Source organism: Pristiophorus japonicus, chromosome 26, assembly GCF_044704955.1.
Source record: "Pristiophorus japonicus isolate sPriJap1 chromosome 26, sPriJap1.hap1, whole genome shotgun sequence".
NCBI classification, from domain to species: domain Eukaryota; kingdom Metazoa; phylum Chordata; class Chondrichthyes; family Pristiophoridae; genus Pristiophorus; species Pristiophorus japonicus.
The window spans coordinates 15,628,002-15,653,690 of record NC_092002.1 but is presented as its reverse complement, the minus strand read 5'-3'; the positions used below and the strand labels follow the sequence as shown (position 1 = coordinate 15,653,690).

Genomic DNA, 25,689 nt, shown 5'->3' with positions numbered 1-25,689 from the left:
AAGGCTGCGTCATTGCATCAACGCTCTTTTTGATCTTCCTTGCTGCAATGCTCCATCTCATGCTTAGCAAGGTCCCGCTGGAGTGGAGCTAAATTATCGAACAGATGGGAATCTGTTCAACCTCCGCTGCCTCCAGGCCAGATCCAAAATCGTCCCATCCTCTGTCATTGAACGCAGGCGACTCTTGCGTCTATGCACACTCTGAGGCCGAACTCCAAGCCATCATCAACACCTTCACCGAGGCGTACGAGAGCATGGGTCTTATGCTAAACATCCGTAAGACAAAGGTCCTCTACCAACCTGATCCTGCCACACAGCCACTGCCCCCCCAATTATCAAAATCCACAACGAGGCCTTGGACAACGTGGACCATTTTCCATACCTCGGGAGCCTACTGTCAGCAAGAGCAGACGTTGACGACAAGGTCCAACACCGCCTTCAGTGCGCCAGCGCAGCCTTCGGTCGCCTGAGGTGGAGAGTTTGAAGACCAGGACCTCAAATCCGGCACCAAGCTCATGGTCTACAGGGAAGTAGTGATACCTGCCCTCCTATATGGCTCAGAGACGTGGACTATATACAGCAGACATCTCAAAATGCTGGAGAAGTACCACCAGCACTGCCTCCGCAAGATCCTGCAAATCCATTGGCAGGCCAGATGCACCAACATCAGTGTTCTCACTTGGGCCAGCATCGAAGCATTGACCACGCTCGATCAGCTCCATTGGGTGGGCCACATCGTTCGCATGCCCAACACGAGACTCCCAAAGCAAGGAGCGAAGGAGGGAGGGGGAGAAGGGAGGGAGGGAGGGGGAGAAGGGAGGGAGGGAGGGGGAGAAGGGAGGGAGGGGAGAGAGGAGAGGGAGGCTGGCTGGGCCCAGCCAGGCCCAAGACATCGGTCGTGGCCCGCCCCCAGCACCGGATTTAACGGTAGGTGCCCGGGGGGGAAGGTCGGGTCTGGGGGCAGGTCCGGGGGGGGGGTTAGGTCCGGGGTGGGGGCGGGGATCAGGTCGGGTTCGGGGGTGGGGTGGGAGCGGGAGTCGGGTCCGGTGCGGGGGTCGGGTCGGGTCCGGGGGCGAGGGGGAAGAGTGGGAGTGGGAGTCGGGTCCGGGGGGGGGGGGGGGCGGTGGGAGAGCAGGGTTCGAGTCCGGGCATGGAGCGGGGGTCGGGTCCAGGAAGGAGGGGTCCGGTCCGGGGTCAGGTCCAGTGGGGGGAGTCGAGTTGGGTTGGGAGGAAGCAGGAGCTGGGCGTGGGAGGTGCAGCCTGATCCACTTGGGCCCAGTGAGTGGAAACAAGTCATCCTCTACTCCAAGGGACTGCCTATGATGATGAGCCCAGTTGTAAAGTTATGCCATAGAAGATCTGCTGCGATCTATTTACCTATATTTAGAAACCGTGGGCCCAAGTTTCGGGCCATGCCTAGAACGGTGCAGCCCCGACCTGGACGCCCATTTTTTGCGCAACAAAGTGCGCCTAAAAAAAACTTACCTATTCTCCGGCTCCCTGCAGGTCCTCTGGAGCTGGGCGCGGCGCAGCACAAGCTGTGGGGGGCGGAGCCAGGTCCCTGTGCTGAAAACAGTACCGGGACCTCTGCACAGGCGCACTACAGTGGCCGCGCATGTGCAGTAGCTCCAGGTGCCCAAAACTGTGGGAGGGGTCCGAAGCATGCAACCCCTAGCCCTGGCCGAATGGCCTCACTGGGACTGCGTGGATCAGGCCCAGCCCAGCTCCTGCTTCCTCCGGATCGGGACCTGACCCGACTTGACTCCCGCTGCCCCCTCCCACCACCGGACCCGACCTCCGCTTCCCCCGCTCCCGACCTCTCACCGACCCCCCACTCCCGATGCCTTAGTGTCATTTTCATTTCATTTAAATTTGTGTGAAGATAGGGGAAGATTGTGTGTTTAAATATATATAATGAAGGTATTGCTAGATTTTGCATATTTCATACAAGCAACCGTAGAGGAAAGGTCCAGAGGAACAGATTAAATATATGAGGTAGTGTGAAATCAGGTTCATATAGATATAGATATAGATAGATATGTAAAAATATTTTATATATTCTACTTAAATAATTACATAAAAATTATGAAATACTTACAGGAACTTCCTTTAGAGCGTGCAGTCAAAGGTATGATCACAAAACTATAATGGTGAAGGTTTAGTATTGTATCCTGGAGAAAAAGTGCTATTTCCTGCTGTGAATGTCATATTCCAGTAGATTGAACTATGGATAATTTAATAAAACTAAAGCAGGTATTGAGGAAATGACCTTAAGATTCCAAATTACTTAGCTTGTCAGCTCATTTCATGACATTTTTAATACTATAACTTTTAATTTATTGGTAAATTGAGTTATGTCGTCTGACTAACATGGAAACACATCCTTCAGTTAAATTAAGTTGTGTAAAGTACAGCAATAAACTTGCATGCCCTTTCTACTTGCAGAATGTTCCTCCAGACCTTGCAATTTGCAGCCTTGTGCTGGAGCAGTCGCTCTCTGTGCGAGCCCTACAGGAGATGTTGGCCAACACCGTTGAAAAGGGTAATGAGGTAGGTCTGCAAAGTAACTTCTTAGATGGGGTGCAAGACATTTATTATTTAACATTTTAACTCCATAACCACTCTGTATGGAAAATGTCTTGCTTTGAATCAACTACCCAAATTTGTTTTAAAATTATTTAAAAGTTTGCTTATTATAGATCAACAATAAACTGAATTATGAGGTTATCTATAGTAATATCAAAATGAGCATTAATAAAATATGGTAATTGCATAATCATGGTTGGCGGGTAAAGTGTATAAGGCTGGCGCTCTATAGTTGACAATATTATTTGTGTGATTTACAAAAAATTGAAACTGCATGCTTTGGGTACTAGTTATACGAAGTAATTCTGTTTTAATAAATTGCTTATCGTATCGAATATGACAGTTTTTTTTTACCTTTAATGAATTTTCTGAGTGACAGCATTTCAATAATATATATGTTCACTAAAAATATGTTCTCAATGGGTTGAAAAAATGAAGAATTTATAGATGGATTTGTGATCAGAATTGATGATTGATGGGGATATCTGATGCCAATTTGTGGTCCCCAAAATTGTTGAAATTTAACTTGAATTTAATGTTGGAAGAAATTTAGAAATTTCAAAAAAAGCAATCTATCAATAAATCATACTTTATTATGAAATCCTTATTGAACAATATTCCTGGATGTACGGTTTAAAAATATATAAATGGGTAGCCTGCTGAAACATAAAGCTTGACGATATCTCTATCAATGTTGTGGATATGGGACCATACTCACATTCGGTCTCGTATTATTTGAACCGTCATATATGCAGCACTGGCCACCAAAGTGACATTTTACATAAAATATGCCTGGAAAGAGCATGCCTGCAACTTCATAAAATGTTTTTTTGGAAACATTTTATTATCAATGCCATTATTTTTCTATAATGCTGAAATATTTGTGAAATATTTTGACATGTACATATGTATCCAAATCGGATAAAATAATAGATTTACTGTACTTACTTGCAGATTTTAGTTGAATGTTTAGTGCACCTATAATTTATTGATTCAGCATTTGTTAATTAGCTGTTTTATATTCCAGCACCCGATTGTGAGGGAAAAAACCTTGAGCAAAATTAGAAATCTTGGTGATAAATTGACTGTATTGAGTTTCAACTTTGCTTTCTTAGTAACAGATATTCAGATTACAGTATCTGCTGATTACCAACCTTCAATTCCAATTCAACATTATGAACGCAAGGTGTATAATAGAATAAAATGTATAACGGAAAAGAAAAATAACCAGAAACAGATGGGAGAGTGAACAGGACTATTTTGGGAGATAATGTTGGTGAAATGTATGTGAGGTATTCAATCGTACCTGGTACTTCACATATTTAGTAGAAAACCGGGGGAAGTTATTTAATATATGTGTTTAATCAATGTTGATATCACTAGTGGGTGCTCCCAAACAATATGCCAATTGTTTAAAATATTAAACTTCTCCTCCAGTATCTTCTGTACTGAGTTTGTGCTAATGGTGAGATGAGTCTTTCAAAGCCCATGGTTTCCTAATACTGATCAAACCACAGAGTAAACACGTGGAATCTTTCTTCATTTGTAAATTTTTCACAAACTATTTTTATAAAGTGTTCTTATCCAAAACTACTGCTGTAACCTCAAAGGGTTGAATGAAATAATGGCTATTTTTCATTCTCTCTTCTCCACACAATGTAGGATTATAGCCTGGCTTGACAGGTTGTAGAGAAATCATATGCTGAGCACACATATAAAAATGGCATCATGATCTTGTCGATGAGTGGCAGTGGCAATTAGTTTTTCCCAAGCTAAAGGATCTTTTCTCCTTGTGTCAGACTTGTAGCCACTCCAAGTTTAGGATACTGTTTCCAATCTCTGCAGAAATAGATTCGATTAATTAGACATTGCTTTTAAAAAACATTTTGTAAATTTGTCCAGGTTTTTATGTTTCTTCTCGGGTGTTCACACTGAAGTGCTTATAGAAAACAATTAATGAAGCAGAAATCAGTAAGCTAAAGATCACGCTAAGGTGCAAAATTGAAGTTTACACTCAGTACAGAAAGCGTTCTCCAGTTGGGCTATGGTTGTACAGTATACTTGTTGGCATCAAAGCAAATGAAGTGTCTATATATTTGGGTGAGGATCTCTGTACCTACAAAGGTTTTTAAAAATGTATAAAATACTATAGTATGTTCACAATTGCTAATGCTCACAATCCTTGCATAAAAGTCTAGTCACCCACACATAATGTGTTAAATTTGCTTTGGATTTAAAAAACATGCCTGCAAAAAATGGCTGCATTGTATTATATATTAATCATATTACGATAAAGAAGCACAGTGAGGTCTAAGAAATCCAGTCACATCCAGCTGTGTCGTTGAACACTCATCAGTGCTGGTAAGCACTGACACTGCCTCAGGCTAGGGACTCGACTACTTCACCTATACTGGGCACTTGCTTGAGTCGGACAATGCCAAGACAGTGCTGTGAAACCTCTTGAAGTCCTGGGTATTGTCTGTCCATTGGCACTGATTAGCATAGAGAATGCCAGCACTAAGACATTACCAAACTAACACTGAGCAATTAAGGCAAATTAAATTTGATCCCGCTCAAGGAATAAATTATCAGTCCAGTAACATAGGAATCACCTCATACAACAACCCCAGTACTACTACTGAAGTAATTCATTCAGAATTGAATAACCTCTCGGGGATTTTAGGAGGCTTCCTAAACTATAACCCAAGAAAATATCTTGAGACAAGCTTAACTTTATACTGACTGTGGGGATATGTAACCCTCCGGTGGTTGCATTGCTGAAGTTCCAATGTGCCTCATTTCACTTAGAGGTTCCAGTGACCCATCCACAGACTGAGGGGATTTTGAGGAAATAGAAATAAATTACTTGAATTTTCACCACCTCAGGATGTCCCAAAGAATTTCACAGTCAATGTTCTCAAACAAGGCTGATCCATGCTTTTACCTTTGCTCCTGTTACGTGTTATTGATCAACTCACTGAATGTCGTCAAAAGCCGACTGGACATCGAGTTTGTCAATCTACCAATATAATTAGTAACATCATTTGTTTTCTACGTTAAAGTTGCCATATAAAAACAAGTTGCTGTCACTGTACAATCATATGCATTCTTTGAATGATATCCATCCTCTATACTCTATACCCACATCTATCTGTCCCACAGGTCATGCAGGTGTACAGTTTTGAGGGGAGGAGAAGATTATTATTAAGTGGCTGGTTAGTTTCAGCTTAGCCTCAGATCAAAATGTACTTTTGAAATGACACAGGTCGTAGAACTTCATTGTGTGATATCTTGTTTAACTGTGTGACACTGCCTGTCTGCAATGTCATGACAACATTTTTATGTGTGCTCAGTACAAGTTCACTTACCAAACTAAGCTATATTCCTATGGTGTGAAGAAGACCATTGCAGGTAAGCAATTTGTCTATGTATTTTACAACTTTATACAGTAACTACAAAGTTTGAAATTAATCAAAATTCTACTGAATTTTTCTTTGATAATTGCAAAGTTATGACTGTGTTTACTAGCATATGTTCAGTATTTTTCAGGTTATTATTCTGAGCTGATTTTTTTTGGAGATTTGTATTTTTCCGGATAGAAACTTAAATTTAATTCGTCTTTTCAAAGTGTTTTTCATTCAGCATGCTGAATACATTCCATAGTCATTGATTCATGCTTATATGTCAAGTCACTGCTAGTTAACCATTTCATTTTAATTGTGTGGTTTCATGTAAAGTTTGACTGCGTCTAGTTACCTGTAGGTTCTTGGCTATTCACTTTAGACGTGTCAGTGAAATCATTAAATTGGTAATAAGTAACGTAGTCCACAGGTAGCTACTTTCTGATATTGCACGGGTTTGGTCAACAGCATATAGTAGACACTGTTGGAAAGGTTCCCATACTTAGTCTGACATCTCAAGCTTATGCTTGGTTTCTTGAAAGCGCACGTGTAGATACGACTCGCATGTTTTCATTTAAAAATGAGATATTCTTGGGGAAAATGTTGGTGGCATGAGAATATAAGAAATAGGAGCAGGAGTAGACCATTTGGCCCTTCAAGCTTGCTCCGCCATTCAATAAGATCATGGCTGATCTGATCTTGGCCTCAACTCCATTTTCCTGCCTGTCCCTATAACTCTTGAGTCCCCTGTAATACAAGAATATGTCTATCTTCGCCTTGAATATATTCAATGACCCAGCCTCTGGGGTAGAGCATTCCAAAGATTCACAACCCTCTGAGAGAAGAACTTCCTCCTCATCTCAGTCTTAAATGGGCGACCCCTTATTTTGAAACTATTCCCCCTAGATCTAGATTCCTCCATTCTGCCCTATCGAGCACCCTCAGAATCCTATATGTTTCAATAAGATCAACTCTCATTCTTCTAAACTCCAATAAGTCCAAGCATAAGTCCTGTTTGCCTGCTGGACCTGAAACCCTGACTCAGACTGGTCTTCTGACTTTAACTGAAGTTAAGTAATTAATTCTATTTGACATTCAAGTGCTGAACATCCAGATTAAATTACTTAACCATCTGGCTCAAGAAAAATCAATTAAAAACACTTATTTACGCTTTAGCTAGTTTTTCTGCAGAACTAAGCTCCTTCTGCCATGAAAATTCTTACTTTAACAGTGCATATAGTTCACTTTCTCTGACACAATTAATTGGACTGGTGTTGAAAACAATTGACTGCATTACAAGTTGTGATGTGGAAAAACTTTACACCTAATGCAATTATTTTCCACAGCTATCCTTGAATAAATAAAATGCTTTTTGCATCACAGACCACATTTCTGAGTCTCACAATCTTCACAGGTAACATAGCTACTGTGCTGCCCTTTGGAGTCCAAATTCAACCTGGATCCATTTCTGTCAGACAATCCTTGCACTTCCATCAACAAACCAGAATTCAACTTTGATCCGAATAAACATTGTCAACAATTTTTCTGACTTTTTAGTGTTAAATTTAGCATAGGTCTTATGGGCATAACCCAATGTACACAAAAATGCCCAAGTCTTCTGATATTAGTAGTTTGATATTTGTAGGGTAAATTTTTGAATTAAGGCATACACACAGGATAAAAATATGTGCAAAGATACTTGAAAGGTTCAGGTCACATACAAGTAACCCTGCAGTATGCACAAGTGGTATGTTTTATTTATTTCATTGCAAAACACTGATGCTATACATTTGGATATCTGCGAGTAAATGTATGTTGTACTAGCAGGACTATGTTATGACGGATTTTAAATGATGAGCTGACTTTATCTGAAACCACAAGTTTTATACTGCTCTAGATCTGATTAGACAAGTTATAGTTAAAGAATGCGTTTTGGTAACTGCAGTACATGTCATCTTTTTGTTTCTATTATTTTACAGCAAACTACATTTCGTAAAATATTTCTGATTGTGGTTAGAAATAAAAAAAATTTTTGGGTCAATACTGTGGCTTCCCCACTTGCAGCAGTTAACAGGAGATAAATTGCCCTAGATTCCAGTGATTAACTAGCCCGCAATCTAAAATAGCCAATGACCATTGTGTCACCGTTACCACTATTTTTGGCCATCAGATATTATACTTTACCAGATATTATACTTCACCAGATTTCAGTTAATTGGACATATCGTAATATCTGCTTTGTTCTAGATCACTGTGTCATCAGAGTTGTCGTTGGCCACTGGAATAGTGGGGTGGGGCGGGGAACAGTCCAGAATGTGGTGCAAATTGAAAATAATATACTTTTTCTGCTTTTCATTTTTTATCCACTATGCAAGCCTCTTGATCTGGACAAATGGGTATGTTTGTGTGTCTGTACTGCTCTGTGGTTTTGTTGCTGTGCCCCTTATTTAAACCATTTTAAATCCCTTTTATAGGTGATTAGCAGTCAGTGCATGAGCTCTAACACATTTCACTTCACTCATAAAGGCCCTGTTCATACATTACATAAAGATCTCATGTCATTGCATTCATTTTACCACAATATGTTAAATCATTTCTTTCCTCTGAAGTCCTTTTTTTAAATGGTGTCAATGTTAACTAAGAACACAATATTTCACAGGAAAACAAATTCACTTTAGGTTGTTATTCTTTGTAGTTTCAAGAACATAGGTAAAATCTCATAATTCATAACTCACAAAGAACAATTTCTTAACCTATTACACCTGTTGCTTTTATAATCATAATTATCTTGACTGTTATCTAGTTTATGTTCAGATTTTGTCTCTGGTTTTCTTTGCTTTTCATTTCACTAGATTTCTCATCTTTGCTACCACTGAAAGAAAAGTATCACTTGACAAAGCAAAGGGTGCTTTGCTGAGGTTGGGAATAATAATGGAATATCTGGTAATGCACTCTACCTGATCGTAGGGTTTCTCACCTTTTTTTCCCAGCAAATTTCTTGATAGTTTCATAGGGCCCAAGTTTCCACATGATTCGCGCCTGATTTTTAGGAGCAACTGGTGGAGAACGGACTATTTTAGAAATCGCAATTCTCCACATTTTTTTTTCTGCGGTTCTGGTCAGGTAGAACAGTTCTAGTTTAGAACAGAATTTTTTCTTCAAAAGGGGGCGTGTCCGGCCACTGACGCCCGATTTGAAAGTTTCCACAGTGAAAATGTACTCCAAACTAAAGTAGAATGGAGCCAGTGAAGATTTTTGTAGAACTGAAAAAACCTGTTCTCCACATTAAAAAATCAGGCGCAGTTTACAAATTAGTCGTCCAGAACGAGGTGGGGGGGAGGGGGGGGAAGGGAACTCATTAAATTCGACAATAAATCCTTATTTATACTTCTACAAATATTATACAAATAAATCCAACCTGAATAAACATTTATAAGCCAAGAAAAGATTAAATAAACCATCTTCCTACCTGTGTGAAAGTGCTTCAGCCAGGGAGAATTCTGCAGCCGTTCGTGCCGCTGAGCGGGAGGGGGGGGAGAGAGAGAAGGAGGGAGGGAGAGGGAGGGAGGGAGGGAGGGAGAGGGAGGGAGAGAGAGAGGGGGGGGAGGGAGAGAGAGAGGGGGGGGAGGGAGAGAGAGAGAGAGGGGGGGAGAGAGAGAGAGAGGGGGGGAGAGGGAGAGAGAGAGAGAGAGGGGGGGAGAGGGAGAGAGAGAGAGAGAGAGGGGGGGAGAGAGAGAGAGAGAGAGAGAGATGGAGGGGGGGAGGGAGAGAGCGAGAGAGAGGGGGGGAGGGAGAGAGAGAGAGAGAGAGGGGGGAGGGAGAGAGAGAGAGAGAGAGAGGGGGGGAGGGAGAGAGAGAGAGAGAGAGAGGGGGGGGGGAGGGAGAGAGAGAGGGGGGGAGGGAGAGAGAGGGAGAGAGAAAGGGGCGTGGAGAGAGAGAGGGGGGGAGAGAGAAGAGAGAGGGGGGGAGAGAGAAGAGAGAGGGGGGAGAGAGAAGAGAGAGGGGGGGAGAGAGAAGAGAGAGGGGGGGAGAGAGAAGAGAGAGGGGGGGAGAGAGAGAGAGAGAGAGAGGGAGGGGGAGAGAGAGAGAGAGAGGGAGGGGGGGAGAGAGAGAGAGGGGGAGGGAGGGAGAAAGAGAGGGGGGAGAGAGAGAGAGAGATAGAGAGGGGGGAGGGAGGGAGAGAGAGAGGGGGGAGGGAGGGAGATAGAGAGGGGGGAGGGAGGGAGGGAGAGAGGGAGAGGGAGGGAGGGAGGGAGAGAGAGGGGGGGGAGGGAGAGAGAGGGGGGGGAGGGAGAGAGAGGGGGGGAGGGAGAGAGAGGGGGGGAGGGGGGGGAGGGAGGGAGAGAGAGAGAGGGGGAGAGGGGAGAGGAGGAGAGGGTGGGGGAGGGAAGAGAGGAGGGGGAGAGAGGAGAGGGGGATGGCAGAGGGGGGGGAGAGGGAGATCGGGTCTCAGGGCGGGGGGGGGAGCGGGTGTCGGATCGGGGGGGGGGGAGCGGGTCTCGGGGCGGGGGGGGGAGCGGGTGTCGGGTCGGGGGGGGGGAAGCGGGTGTCGCGTCGAGGCGGGTGTCGGGTCTGGTCGGCGGGGGGTGGGCGGGAAGCGAGAGCGAGTGTCGTGTCTGGTCAGGCGGGGAGCAGGAGCTGGCCGTGGGAGGAGCCCCAGTGAGGCCATTGGGTCAGGGCTAGGGGCTGCGTGCTTCGGGCCCCTCCCACACAGTTCGGCGCCTGGAGCTACTGCACTTGCGTGCCGACTGTAGCGCGCATGTGCAGAGGTCCCGGCACTGTTTTCAGCGCCGGGACCTGGCTGCGCCGAGGGCCAGAGGACCTGTAAGTAGGTGCATAATACCGAGGATTTTTTTAGGCGCCGTTTTAGGCGTGAAAAACGGGCGCCCAGCTCGGAGGGGCGCCCGTTTTTTTTCTTTGGAAACTTGGGCCCATAGACTTTGGAAAGAAGATGGTCACTTTGTGGGGAAAGTAATTTCAATGTATAGTACTACCCACAATAAAAGTTATTTTGCTACACCTTCTTCCTGAGAGGAAATATTTACTTTACTATGAGTTGAAAAGCTGGAGATCCTCATGACTGCGACCTGTCCAGATGTACTTAGCAGATTCCTATTCCTTTAGCTGCAGTTGAACTCGGATATTTGCATCCGTCCACATCAGGATCTGACTCCTAGATGCCAGTCCCATTGTTCAAACGTATGTCAGAGGTTCAGCATTCGTTTGCATATTGTCCTACCTGCTACAAAGCCATGCTATATTTGGACAGGTACCTTCTGGTCTGGGAATCTTTTTGATTTGAACTTTAAACATCTCAAGAATGAAATATTTTTATTTTTCTTCCTCAATTTTGCTGTCTCATTTTCTTCTCTCACCCCTCCTTTCCTGAAGATGGAACTCAGTCGGCATCAGTGGCCATCTGGTACTTCACCACAGACAATGGGCTGTTCAGTCACTTGTGCTATCAAGCCTGCTCGTACCTCTCCCCGATACCGACACTGAAATAACTGATGCAAAAGAGTCTGCATAGCCATTAGACTCAGGAATTCCATTATTTTTTTACAATTTTTTCTAGTCTGCAATGCTAATATCAATGACAGAACCTTCACTGCTGTCCAGGTCAATTGGCTACCTAATATAGAGTAGGGATTGAACCTGGGACCTTCAGATACAGTTGGATAAAGCAAAGCCATTTTTGAGACACAAAATCAGGTTGTTGGTTAGTAATACATATGGTATCAGTACATATATTCCAGTTTGAGTCTTGAAGGAATAAGATTGAGTTTGTAATTGTCTCTTCCTCCAAACATAAATTTTTCATGAAATACATAGAAACATAGAAACATAGAAAATAGGTGCAGGAGCAGACCATTCAGCCCTTCTAGCCTGCACCACCATTCAATGAGTTCATGGCTGAATATGAAACTTCAGTCCCCCCTTCCTGCTTTCTCGCCATACCCCTTGATCCCCCGAGTAGTAAGGACTTCATCTAACTCCCTTTTGAATATATTTAGTGAATTGGCCTCAACTACTTTCTGTGGTAGAGAATTCCCACAGGTTCACCATTCTCTGGGTGAAGAAGTTTCTCCTCATCTCGGTCCTAAATGGCTTACCCCTTATCCTTAGACTGTGACCCCTGGTTCTGGGTACATTACATAAGAACCTAAATAGGAGCATACGGCTCCTCGAGCCTGCTCTGCCATTCAATAATGTCATCTTCTACCTCAACACCACTATCCCGCCCTATCCCCATATCCCTTGATTCCACTCCAGCGGGGAGCTTGTTGACTGTGAGGTGGAGCATGGCGGCGAGAAAGATTGAGAAGAGGGTTGGGGCGATGACGCAGCCCTGTTTGACCCCAGTCCGGACGTGGATTGGGTCTGTGATGGATCCGTTGGTAAGGATCACGGCCTGCATGTCGTCGTGAAGCAGGCGGAGGATGGTGACGAACTTTTGGGGGCATCCGAAACGGAGGAGGACGCTCCATAGACCCTCGTGGTTGACAGTGCCAAAGGCATTGTAAGGTCGAAGAAGTCGTCAAGCTACAGTACGGGGATGACGCCTGCGTCTGCGCACATACAGAGGCTGTACTCCAGGACATAGTCGCCGTATTTACTGAGGCGTACGAAAGCATGGGCCTTACGCTAAACATCCGTAAGAAAAAGGTCCTCCACCAGCCTGTCTTCACCGCACATCACTGCCCCCCAGTCAGCAAGATCCACGGTGCGGCCCTGGACACTGTGGACCACTTCCCATTTCTCGGGAACCTCCTATCAACAAGAGCAGGCATCGACGACGGGGAATTATAGGCCGGTTAGCCTGACATCAGTAGTGGGGAAAATGTTGGAATCAATTATTAAAGATGAAATAGCAGCGCATTTGGAAATCAGTGACAGGATCGGTCCAAGTCAGCATGGATTTATGAAGGGAAATCATGCTTGACAAATCTTCGAGAATTTTTTGAGAATGTAACTAGAGTGGACAAGGGAGAACCAGTGGATGTGGTGTATTTGGATTTTCAAAAGGCTTTTGACAAGGTCCCACACAAGAGATTGGTGTGCAAGATCAAAGCACATGGTATTGGGGGTAATGTATTGACGTGGATAGAGAACTGGTTGGCAGACAGGAAGCAGAGAGTCTGGATAAAGGGGTCCTTTTCAGAATGGCAGGCAGTGACTAGTGGGGTGCCGCAGAGCTCAGTGCTGGGACCCCAGCTATTTACAATATACATCAATGATTTAGATGAAGGAATTGAGTGTAATATCTCCAAGTTTGCAGATGACAGCTGGGTGGCGGTGTGAGCTGTGAGGAGGATGCTAAGAGGCTGCAGGGTGACTTGGACAGGTTAGGTGAGTGGGCAAAGGCATGGCAGATGCAGTATAATGTGGATAAATGTGAGGTTATCCACTTTGGTGGCAAAAACATGAAGGCAGAATATTATCTGAATGGTGGCAGATTAGGAAAAGGGGAGGTGCAACGAGACCTGGGTGTCATGGTACATCATGAAAGTTGGCATGCAGGTACAGCATGCGGTGAAGAAGGCAAATGGTATGTTGGCCTTCATAGCTAGGGTATTTGAGTATAGGAGCAGGTAGGTCTTACTGCAGTTGTACAAGACCTTGGCGAGGCCTCACTTGGAATATTGTGTTCAGTTTTGGTCTCCTAATCTGAGGAAGGACGTTCTTGCTATTGAGGGAGTGCAGCGAAGGTTCACCAGACTGATTCCCGGGATGGCAGGACTGACATATGAGGAGAGACTGGATCGACTGGGCCTGTAGTCATTGGAATTTAGAAGAATGAGAGGGGATATCATAGAAACATATAAAATTCTGACGGGACTGGACAAGTTAGAAGCAGGAAGAATGTTCCCAATGTTGGGGAAGTCCAGAACCAGGGGTCACAGTCTAAGGATAAGGAGCAAGCCATTTAGGACCGAGATGAGAAACTTCTTCACTCAGAGTTGTTAACCTGTGGAATTCTCTACCGCAGAGAGTTGTTGATGCCAGTTCGTTGGATATATTCAAGAGTGAGTTAGATGTGGCCCTTACGGCTAAAGGGATCAAGGTGTATGGAGAGAAAGCAGGAAAGGGGTACTGAGGTGAATGATCAGCCATGATCTTATTGAATGGTGGTGCAGGTTCGAAGTGCCGAATGACCTACTCCTGCACCTATTTTCTATGTTTCTATAGGCCCATTCTACTCAATCTCTGCTCATAGGACAGCCCTCTCATCCCAGGAATCAATCTAGTGTACCTTTGTTGCACCCTCTCTAAGGCAAGTATATCCTTGCTAAGTTAAGGAGATCAAAACTGTGCACGTTACTCCAGGTGTGGTCTCACTAATGCCGTATATAATTGCATTGAAGTAGAGTTGCCTCTGTAGCTGGTGGACCCAATACTAACTATTTTCTTTTGAGGATTACTCTCTTGTGACCAACGTCTTGGTTATTTAGCAGTTCTTTCATGATGAACTTGGGAGGGGGCTCAAGAGTAAAGCACTCATAGCTCTGGAAATTTCATCATGAAAACAATAGGAATCATTTATTATGAATTGCCTGCATATCAACTCTGATACAAAATTGACCAATAGATATTATATTTAACAACTATCTTTATCACATATTCTCTGCTCTCAAGTTATAGATGTTCAGATCTTATGTTTGTCATCTTTCAAAGTCAGGTTCTGCATCATTTTTAACTGTACATTGAAAATACTTCTCTTCCCCTACAATGAATGATATTTCTCTAACACATCTCCATGATCACGGGAGAAAGCAACGATGCTAATCAGAAGCTTGAACTCACTAAATTTAGATAAGAGAATAATAAATACCTTCCATAAAATGAATTCCCACCTTTGTTTAATTAAATGTATACCCTGAGCTACTTCGACATTTAGATACTGCTGGTTTGTTACTGAACTTCTAAAAATTAACTGTTGGCATTTTTGGGAGCCAAAAGCACGTTCACACTATATTGTGAGCACACACTTTTGTTTACTGAACACACTTTTTTTTTACTGTAATATTTTTTAGACCAATTTGTTTCTCTTGCCATCCAAATGTGACAATGAGAAATTGCCACACTTTCAACAACATTGTATTTGGCTGAACAGGGCCACTTTTCCTTCCCAGTGTTACAACCCCTTAGCAAGCCAAAGTACAGTACACACCACGTAAAAGTGCATATAAAGGCATTGTACAGCTGTATGCCATTGTACTAAAAGGCATACACCACATCTCCAGCATGACCTTTTATGGCTGCTCCACCTATCTAAAATACGGCTTCTGTAAATTGCAGTCGACACATAGAAATGTTAACACTAAGACATCTGTAAGCTGCACAGTAGAAGATATGAAATGATTTTACCTGGTGTGTTCTGTATTTTCTCTGTTTATTTGTTTTGTGGTGATTTGTATAACATTTTACCTGGTAGCTAAAGGGTTACTTAGCTAATACAGATTACTAAAGTTAAAATAACATTAATTTTAAATGTGAAATGGTTGTTATTATGATCTGATAACACCATTATTTGTAAAATGGAGGTGTCTTCATTGTTAATCAGGTAGGTAATTTGTATCATTATTGTTTTATCATAGCTCCATAGTTGAAATCAGTAATTAAAACTGTATTCTCTCTTGATTTTGAAACCATTTTATTGCTGTTTGCATTCACTGTAGATCACTTCCAGTTAGTTATTACTTTGATACTTTACAAATCTGTTTGAGATTTTTTTTTTAAAAGGATGCATATTTTGAAGGGCATAAGTAATGTCAGAGAGCAACTATGCAATTGAAATATAGTACAGATATAGCTCTTAAGCTGAAATGAATAATGCTTTCCCCTTTTAAGGACATTTTATGTATCGCCGTAAGTTGTATAATCTCTTTTTTATCATCATTCCCACAGAAATATAGTGCAGTAGCAAGTAGATTCATGTGTAACTCTACAAGAGGTAAACCTTAATGAGGGATCACTTATGATGAAACCTTAATAGGGACTAAATAAAATATTGATACATTTGTATCTCTAACTTGCCTCAAAAGCAAGGAATTACTCGGCCAGTTATACCTAAAATGTCAATAAATATACCCATTTCTAACTTTCTATTAGCAATAAATTCAGCAGTTTTTGTGGATGAAATATGACTTTAGCAGTAGCACAAGTGGGTGATAGCAAATCGGCAGCCTGTTTTACATTCCACCCGATTTTATTTTCGAGTAAAGTAAATGGAAAAGAAAATCGGACGAGGTTAAAACGGGCTGCCAATTCGCTGTCGCCCATTTTACACTGTGGCCAAAGTCAAATTTCAATCCGATATGTTTTAAAATTGTGTCACCATAGAATTTTATATTAGACTGATACCTCCTGGAAAATTCAGGGCAGTATTGAACTGATTCAAATACTGTACACAAAAATAACACCCCACCATAATGGTAAAATAAAACACACAGCGTTCGATAGTACATTACAATAAGTAAAGCTTGCTGGCTTATAAAATAGAAAACTATGAAGACAGAGCATATTCATCCAGATTGAAAGTATTGCCAGGAGTTCAAATTACATTTTGGTCGGAATGGGTACTGCAGTGAGCCAGTGCACTGTCCTTTTTAGCTGTAGAACCTGGATTCAGCCCCTACTGATGGAATGCAATTCTCCCTCTTCTGTTGACTGCAAGTCTTATGAAATAAGTTTGGCCTGTTTAATCCTGTTCTTTGAATGAAGGCCAACCAATGTGACCGTCCTTGTTTTTTTCAGGCTTAATTGTAGCTGTTCTAAAGAGTTTGCCACAAGCAGGGATTCAGAAAATTTGAGTGTTTCATTTTGTTTCTGATATTTTCCTGGGTCTACAATTCTATCACTGATTGGTTTTAGCAATGTAAATATGAGAGTCTATCACAGGAACATTGTTTTTCTGTCATCACAGCTAAACCAGTCCCAATGTAAAAGTGCCGCTCTTCAAATTCCAGATTATGAACTAGTGTTGTACACTGGAGGGCTGATTTTAGGATTAAGGGTGTGGGGGGAAAGGAGTCATGCCCACATGCTGTGCATATTGAAAACCACATGTGTGCTACCCATGCTTCTACAGCTTCCAACTGGTGGCACATATTCCGAACAGCAATCCTATTCTGTTTACAAGTCTGTTCAGAGCAATTTCTTTGAAAATCTATTTCCCTCGTGTATATGCAGATCATATAGCATTACACAAAATCCTTGTATGAGAAATGTTTGAGAGCCAATGTTACCTTACAAAATAAAACTTACTACTTAGAAAAATTCATAGTATTTATAATTGAACTGTACAAAAATATTTGAAGCACAATAAGCAAATGAATTTTAACATTAGTGGTTTCTCATTCTACAATTCCCTATTTGTTTTGTAATTAATCCCATGTACATCATGGACCCTATTTATATAGTTAGCCCATAGGCAAGCATAGATTGATGATCGATCAAGCCATTTTATTACAGGATTAAGCTACCTTTGCTTCTGTTCCTCTATATGTAAAAAATGCTGATATCAGAAAGGCTATGTTCAGAAACTCTCTCAGCCAGAATTTGTGTCTGATAGATTGCTGAACACTTTCATAGAGAATACTGTTGATAAAGAATTTAAAATGAAAATACAACCACTTTATGGGCCCAAGTTTCCACATGATTTGCGCCTGATTTTTAGGAGCAACTGGTGGAGAACGGACTATCTTAGAAATCTCAATTCTCCACATTTTTTTTTCTGCAGTTCTAGTCAGGTAGAACAGGTGTACTTTGGAACAGAATTTTTTTCTTCAAAACGGGGAGTGTCCGGCCACTGATGCCTGATTTCAAAGTTTCCACAGTGAAAACGTACTCCAAACTAAAGTAGAATGGAGCAAGTGAAGATTTTTGTAGAACTGAAAAAACCTGTTCTACACATTAAAAAATCAGGCGCAGGTTACAAATTAGGCCTCCAGAACGAGGTGGGGGGGGGGGGGTGGGGGAAGGGAAGTCATTAAATTCTACAATCAATCCTTATTTATACTTCTACAAATATTATACAAATAAATCCAACCTGAATAAACATTTATAAGCAAAGAAAAGATTAAATAAACCATCTTCCTACCTGTGTGAAAGTGCTTCAGCCATCGTTCGTTCCCGCGGGAGGAAACCGCCGTTTGTTGCTGTGGAGGGGAGGGAGGGGGAGGAAACCAGCGTTTGTTGCCGTGGAGGGGAGGGAGGGGGAGGAAACTGCCGTTTGTTGCCGTGGAGGGGAGGGAGGGGGAGGAAACCAGCGTTTGTTGCCGTGGAGGGGAGGAAGGGGGAGGAAACCGCCGTTTGTTGCTGTGGAGGGGAGGGAGGGGGAGGAAACCAGCGTTTGTTGCCGTGGAGGGGAGGGAGGGGGAGGAAACTGCCGTTTGTTGCCGTGGAGGGGAGGGAGGGGGAGGAAACTGCCGTTTGTTGCCGTGGAGGGGAGGGAGGGGGAGGAAACCAGCGTTTGTTGCTGTGGAGGGGAGGGAGAGGGAGGAAACCAGCGTTTGTTGCCGTGGAGGGGAGGGAGAGGGAGGAAACTGCCATTTGTTGCCGTGGAGGGGAGGGAGAGGGAGGAAACCAGCGTTTGTTGCCGTGGAGGGGAGGGAGAGGGAGGAAACTGCCGTTTGTTGCCGTGGAGGGGAGGGAGGGGGAGGAAACCGCTGTTTGTTGCCGTGGAGGGGAGGAAGGGGAAGGAGACAGCGGTTTGTTGCTGTGGAGGGGAGGGAGGGGGAGGAAACCGCCGTTTGTTGCCGTGGAGGGTGGGGAGGGGAAGGAGACAGTGAGAAGGGTAGCCTCAGTGCTGATGTGCTGATGGCAATGTGCTTTTATTTAAAAATTTTCAAAAATTAAACAGCTACAAAGAACTACAAAAATGGCCGAGTACCAATGTTTCCTTCACACTGCGCGTGCGCGAACGCTCCAATTTAAATAGTATCCGCCCCCTCCCACTTACAAAATCGGCGCAAGTGTAGGCTCCGCCCCCCTGGGCGCCGCGCCAAACAGACAAGGAGCTGCAAAGCGCTCGAGAATAGCGCGTTTTTTTTCTGGCGCCATTTTAGGTGCGAAAAACGGGCACCCAGCTCGGAGGGGCGCCTGTTTTTTATCCTATGGAAACTTGGGCCCTATACTTCTACAATACGTTCTTGTCACTGTTTCCTTCATGACTCCAGAAACATTTGAATGTGTCTGAATTTTGCATTAATCTTTTATTTTTCCTATGTTCAACCTCCACCTACGGTAGGATATATTAACCTTCATCCACTAATGATCTGTAAAGGGAGTTTCTTAACAACAACAACAACTTTTATATAGCGCCTTTAACGTAGCAAAACGTCCCAAGGCGCTTCACAGTAGTGATACAAGACAAAACAGATAAATCTGACACCGAGCCATAGAAGAAGAAATTACAGCAGATGACCAAAGCTTGATTAAAGAGGTAAGTTTTAAGGAGCTTCTTAAAAGGGAGTGTCCCCTGCTTGGTGGACTGCAAACAATATCCTACTGTAAGTTGGGCTTGAACATCAATTGAAGAATGAGGAAGACCAGACCAAAGGTAGGTAATCTATCATTTCTCTCTCTCCTACTGGATAATGCCTGTTTATCGTGTGTCCTGATCAAAATCCAGGTGTGCTATTTGAAACTAATATTCGGCAGATGTGCCACATTCACATTGCTGAATCTCCATAGCTGGAATATTTATTTTTCTGCATGTCGCTGCTGCCTTTCTTGTTGATGTGTTGTTTTCTATGATGTAAATATAAGATTCAAAAATTGTATTTTAGAAATGGAAATGGAGGGGTTATTTTCATGACAGACCTAGCCTTCAGCTTACCACACCTCAATCCTGTAATTTTTTTCTGAAGTGAGGTTACAGGATGATTAATTTGAATTTGAATTTAATATTGAACCATTTATTGAGCTGAAGGCTCAGTTTTAATACATTCAAGTTCTCTGATTATCCATATAAACAACACTGGTCATTTTGCTTTGAAGTACATCAAGTTCTCTTTACATTCTTTTGGATTTCATTCCTTTTTAGTTCTGTTTCTATCCTTTTTTTCTGTTTTTATACCTCTTAATCTTATGGCCTGAGTAATGTTATGAATTATGGTTTGTAAATTAGGCAATATAATTAGAAGGCAGTTTTATTTAATTTTAACAAAGTATGTCTTCAGATTAACGCCTACATTGTAAAACATGAACTGGATGATATATTTGTTTCAGTGCATCAGGAGTGTAGAGCATATTGACTGTTAATAAAGTTTGAAGTAATTCTGTTTATGGTAGCTGACCGTTACAATCGGGCTTTCTCCAACAACCTTTACTCATATATACACTTCAAAGATTGTTTCCGAAAACAGACTTGCATCTTCCATCAACGGAAATCTGTATTATTATGTCTGACACAATGGAATTGTGTGCTATGGAACTATCAATGGACTCGACTACTACCAACAAAGCAAAGTAGTTGCGCATGCGCAGTTCCAGTGGTTTTTTTGGTTGTTCTCATCGGACTTCCCACAAATTGGTGTGAGAGAAAGGAGGGGCGAGAGTGGCGAAAAGTGATCGCTGCTGCCGAACTGAAGAAAATCGAAATTAAAAGTTTGATCGCTCCTGCCGAACCGAGCCGCGTCGGAAGAAGAAAATAACATTTAACGTTTATGCGCTGCCAAGCTGAAGAAAACGAGAGAGAAAGTTAATGTTTCTGCGTTGGGGGGGGGGGGAAAGTGATCTGCCGAACTGAACAAAATCAAAAGTTGAATTGGTTATTTAACATCTTTGTGCAGAATTCCTCTGAGCAGCTTCCGGTATCTTCCAGTTCGTTGGCACCAGTCACTCTGTTTATCAGTATATGATATGCCAGAGACCTACGTGGGCTTCACACCACGGTTTCTTGTCCACTTTCAGCCAGAAAATACCACAGTCAGGCCATTGTATTCAGGCTAAAAATAACAGTTAAGCTTATTTGCAAATAAATGCAGCAAGTATAATTTTTGACCTGTACAATACTATAACTGAACTGAAAAATAAGAGTCCAAAATCTTTTCAGATTCTTTTCAGAATTATCTAACTGAATCTCAGATGGATCTTACATGACAAGGATGCGCATGGAGCTCCTTTCAAAGCCTGAGTGTGGAAACAAGCAGTCAAACAGAACTAAAAGCTCTACGATTGTCCCAGTTCTTCTGGGCTTCGAAAGACAGAGTTCCTTTGAGACATAGATGAAAGTGTCATGATATTAATAACACTCTAGACAGGACGTGAATAAGAGCCAATAGGCAGTCTCTTAAGTTGTTTCCTCTGCATAAAACAGTGTAGATTAGAATTGTGATTGGTATGCGATTCCTTTGATGGCCTAAGGCATTGTGTCCTCTCTTCAGTTACCAACTTTGCATGAATTAACATTTCAAGGTCACGAGGTAGCTTCGGATACAATTAATTTATGTAGATAGACAACAATGGCACTGAGAGGAACCAGTTTGCTTGATGGCTCTTCCATCTCCGTCTGATCCCGGCCCCAAACATGTAGATACCTATTGCTCCAGACATTCTTTATCCCAAGCATCAAGTCAAAGGGATTTAAAAACATTTTGTTACCTGGAACCCAATCTTTAAATTACAGTAGTTTTTATCTTAAGTCACATCAACAAATAAAAAGTTGTTTTGTTGCAGAGCATATATTAGATTTCATTCTTTTCACTGGTGTGTTAGTTTAGTATGTCAAGTGTTGATTTATGAAACTGATAATGTTTGTCCTTTTTTATGTGCAGTCTTCTCAGGGAGGAGGCCATAGAACCCTCTTGTATGGTCATGCTATTCTACTCCGGCATTCCCACAGTAGCATGGTAAGTAATGGGAATTGGGCAATAATATGTTTTTTTTTAAGTTACATTTTTTCCTTTTTTTTTTAATCTCTAAACAATCTTTGCAAAAGTTTAGTGAACTGCATTGCTATCAATTAATGGGAAGAAAAATGTACAGAGTGACTACCGACTGCCATGTCACTTTTCAGCAAACCTAAACATTTCACTTTTCAAAATATCTTCAGGACTGCAATGCGAAGCAATCATTGTATGTTTGCTAAGCATTGCTGTTTGGACCTCTATCCTTTAAAATCGACTGGTCTTTTAGCTAACCCATCTACATAGTAGGAAATAAAAAATGCACTAAAGTCTGATCTCATCTGCTGGGGAGGCTATTTCATCTGTAGAGATTTCTCTAATAGAATTAGGGACATCAGTCAATAAATTATTGTCGAATCGTAATAGCATTTATGGAAAATATAAAATATATATGAAATTTCACAGAGAGAGTGCATTTTTATTGTGGTTTGTGGGATAGATCTGAAGGGAGCACTCTCCCATAAGGGTGAGGTCATTTTTTTTTAAATGGGGCAGAAACTGGCGCACCGATGAGTTGATACTTACCGCTGGAACTCTTGGTTTGGTGAGTCGATCCCTTTTCAGCACGTTGAATTTTTTTCAAAGTCCTGCAGGAAATGGATCATAATCAGCCTTATACTCAAAGCCAGGCTGACTGGCTGAAAATGGGTTGGCAGGCCCGCCCACCGCTGTCAATCAGCGTGGCGCTGTCACAGCGCATGTACATCATCATGCTCTTTCCCCTCTGTTAAAGGGGAAGAGATGATGGCTATTTTGTAACTTTGGCCACTGGGCACCCCGTTGGCGGCCTGGCCGAATCCGGGGCCAGTATTTTGCTGGCCGATCAACAATTGGCCGGCAAAAATTCTTGAGCTGTGGCCAAGGCAGTGGGCCCTCCCCTTTAAGGGCAGCCGCGCTGCTGGGCCCGCAGTCACTCTGCAAAGGTGCACCGACCGGAGTGAGGTGAAAATCGTTAGGTAAGTATTTCTATTGTTATTCATTTCATTGGCGGTGATGCCACTTGGGTGGTCTGGGGTCCAAGCCGAAAAATCCCCGACCTGAATTTAGTTGGGGTCAGCCTGTTGACCCCAAAACGACGGCCATTCGATTTTTCGGAATGGCCGCCGCAAGCAGGCATTAACGGGTCTCTTTGCGACCCTGAACTTCGGCCCCCTTGTGTGCCCACATTTATAATGGAACTGTCTATGTAAACTTGTCAAGCTGTAATCACACCGGCCTTCCAAAAGTGTTGCACCTCCGTTTTGCTGCTCGGCTTGGACTGCAGACAAACTCCTCTGCTCCAACCAACCCTACTTCTCTGCTTCCCCAATTGGTGTAAGCTTTTCTATTGAACTCTCAATAGTAATATCAAATAAAAGTATTATACAAAATAAGTACAGAATGGATTACTTTAAAATGGAACTGCATTATGTTTGCTTTGGTCTGATTATTTCCTTCCCTCTAACCCAGTTTCACTTGGGGGTTGAAATTGGCCCCCACCGAAAACGGGTTGCACCTACCGTGTTTCGATTGTTTTTACCGCAGCAGTAGATGTAGCCTCTTTTGTGAAATTCTGCTCTTTGTTTTTTTTTTCCCGAGAGGCCCGAAAGTCGGTCACAATAGGGGTGGAGTGCAGTGGTGAGCGGAAGTTCGATAAGTGGGGGGGGGAGGGGGGGAAGTGGGGAGTGGGCCGAGTGTCCGCCGCTATCACTCATCAGCATAGTGCTGATGACGCCATCACATTAGCGCGTCACCACGTCTCTTCCCTTCACTTAAATGGGAGAGCCGTTGCTATTCTTTAAGTTAGGTCCACTAGGTGGGTGGGGTGGCTTGACTTGACCCATCCACCTCCACCTCCACGGCTAAGATCATGCGTAACTGACCTGACCAGCCACCATGACCTCCGGGTGGTTTCTCCCTGGTCAGGAAGGTATATGCTTGCTTTTTTGGAAACAGGAGGTGGGTGGGGTGACTTGACCCATCCACCTCCACGGAGGTGTGTGGGGTGGCTTGACCCATCCACCTCCATGGCACGAACCTGGTATTGCAGTACTTCCAGGAACGGTGCAGTGGCTCTAGGCCTTTTGGCTAAGAGCATTGGCGCAGAGTGATCCTTGGCATGTGCAAGGTGACCTCTGGCGTTTGTGATTTGACAAAGAATTGGAACGATTGGCTACGAATTTCAAAAAAAAAAAAAGTTAGGTCCACTAGGTCACCAGGGAGGGTTTCGGCCAGGCCAGCGGCCAAGAGAGGGTGCCAGGCTGCCTGTTGGTGGCCCGGCCGAACCCAGGGGCATAATTGTCGGCAGACCTGGCAGTTGGCCGACAAAAAAAATAAGATGCCGGCCGTGGCAGTAGATCCTCCCCTTTAATGGCAGCTGCATTTTGCCAGCACCCCAAGCACACTGCACCGACAGAAAAAGCTGTCAATGGCACCGAGCAGCGGGAGGAAGATTTTCATGTTCGGCGGGCACATCGGCGATGCGTGCTCTGATGACGCACTTAGGATGGATCGGCAATAGCAGAGCGGTAGCGGGAGGAGAGGGTCACCGCCGGGATACCACAACAGCGGAATTTTCAAAATGGCTGCCATTCCACGAAAAATCGGTGGACGCTCTGCAGCGAGGCTGCCAATTTCCATCAGTAACAGGCCTTAAGGGAAGGGGCAATTTCAGCCCCTTGGTTTTGACGTGTGTGTGTAAAACATTGTACAGTGGCTTTTAGAACTCTTACCCCATTTGTGTGGCAACAATTCTGCCTCTAAAGTTCTGTTCATAGGGTTATAACTAAAGCTCTTATAATGAGAATGAATGTAATTTCAAATTTGAATTTTCAGTATTTCACTGATCATAGTCATATAACCCTTACCATCATTTTGCTTTCTAGTATTTATGTTGTTTGACAACCTCAAGGTCTATGACAGACAAATTATCCTTTGACGTTGGACTGCAAGAAGATGCTTCAGGTATTTTCGAAGAAGAGCGACGTTTGTTTTAATTGGTTGGCTGTGCTGTTTTATATACTAAAGGGAAAAATTTCTGTGGCGAGGCTGGTTGCCCAGTCGCCTACCATAACTTTGGTTGAAGATCAGTGGAAACCCTGGGAAAATGTTTAAAGGGCAGCTGAGATTTCTGTAGTCTCTTGCTAAAGTTACGGTGGGAGATTGGGAGTACCCCAGTGGAAATTACTGGCACAGGTGTTTATTTTCAAAAAAGGAAGGGTAAAAGGAAAAAAATCCTGGATTAGACTTAAAGCTTTGCTGTCAAAAAATATTGGTAATGTAGCTTCCCAATTAAAAAACATGTTTTATAGATTTCTTCGTGATAAATCACTTAAAAGTTTCACACCTAAAACACTTTGATCTTCTATTATTCTTGTATATAATGTATGTGTGTGACCATGTTTACACATTATAAAGGGGGCATTAGTCGAGAGCATACCTTTAACTACTTTAATCTTAATATCTCAGAAAATCAACAAGGATGGAGAAGGAGGAATGTGAAGATTTCTGTTTTTGTTTTAAGTCTAAAAAAGGATGAGCGTTGGATGTATTGATCTATAACATTTTCAAAATATTCAATTAATAAGTTGTAAAAATCCAAGAGAATTTCCACCATGACATGTGTTACTGATGTGATATGTGCAGGAGAAGCTTGCTGGTGGACCATTCATCCAGCCTCCAAACAAAGGTCTGAGGGTGAGAAAGTACGTGTAGGTGATGACCTCATCCTCGTCAGTGTTTCCTCGGAGAGATACCTGGTGAGTATATGCTATTTTTTTATCCTGTATAGAATTCAATGGCAAGTAAAC

General features: G+C 43.0%; 1 protein-coding gene across 5 annotated transcripts in view; it reads left to right on the top strand.

Moving 5' to 3' along the window:
* LOC139239218 (ryanodine receptor 1-like) overlaps window positions 1–25,689 on the top strand; it is a 506,468-nt gene that overhangs the window by 80,337 nt on the left and 400,442 nt on the right. For all 5 annotated transcript variants that reach the window (XM_070867899.1, XM_070867895.1, XM_070867896.1 and 2 more), the window contains exons 3-6: window positions 2,446–2,550; window positions 21,770–21,844; window positions 24,766–24,844; window positions 25,526–25,638. In XM_070867899.1, coding sequence (XP_070724000.1) covers window positions 2,446–2,550; window positions 21,770–21,844; window positions 24,766–24,844; window positions 25,526–25,638 — 372 coding nt within the window. The remainder of the gene's footprint in view (window positions 1–2,445; window positions 2,551–21,769; window positions 21,845–24,765; window positions 24,845–25,525; window positions 25,639–25,689) is intronic.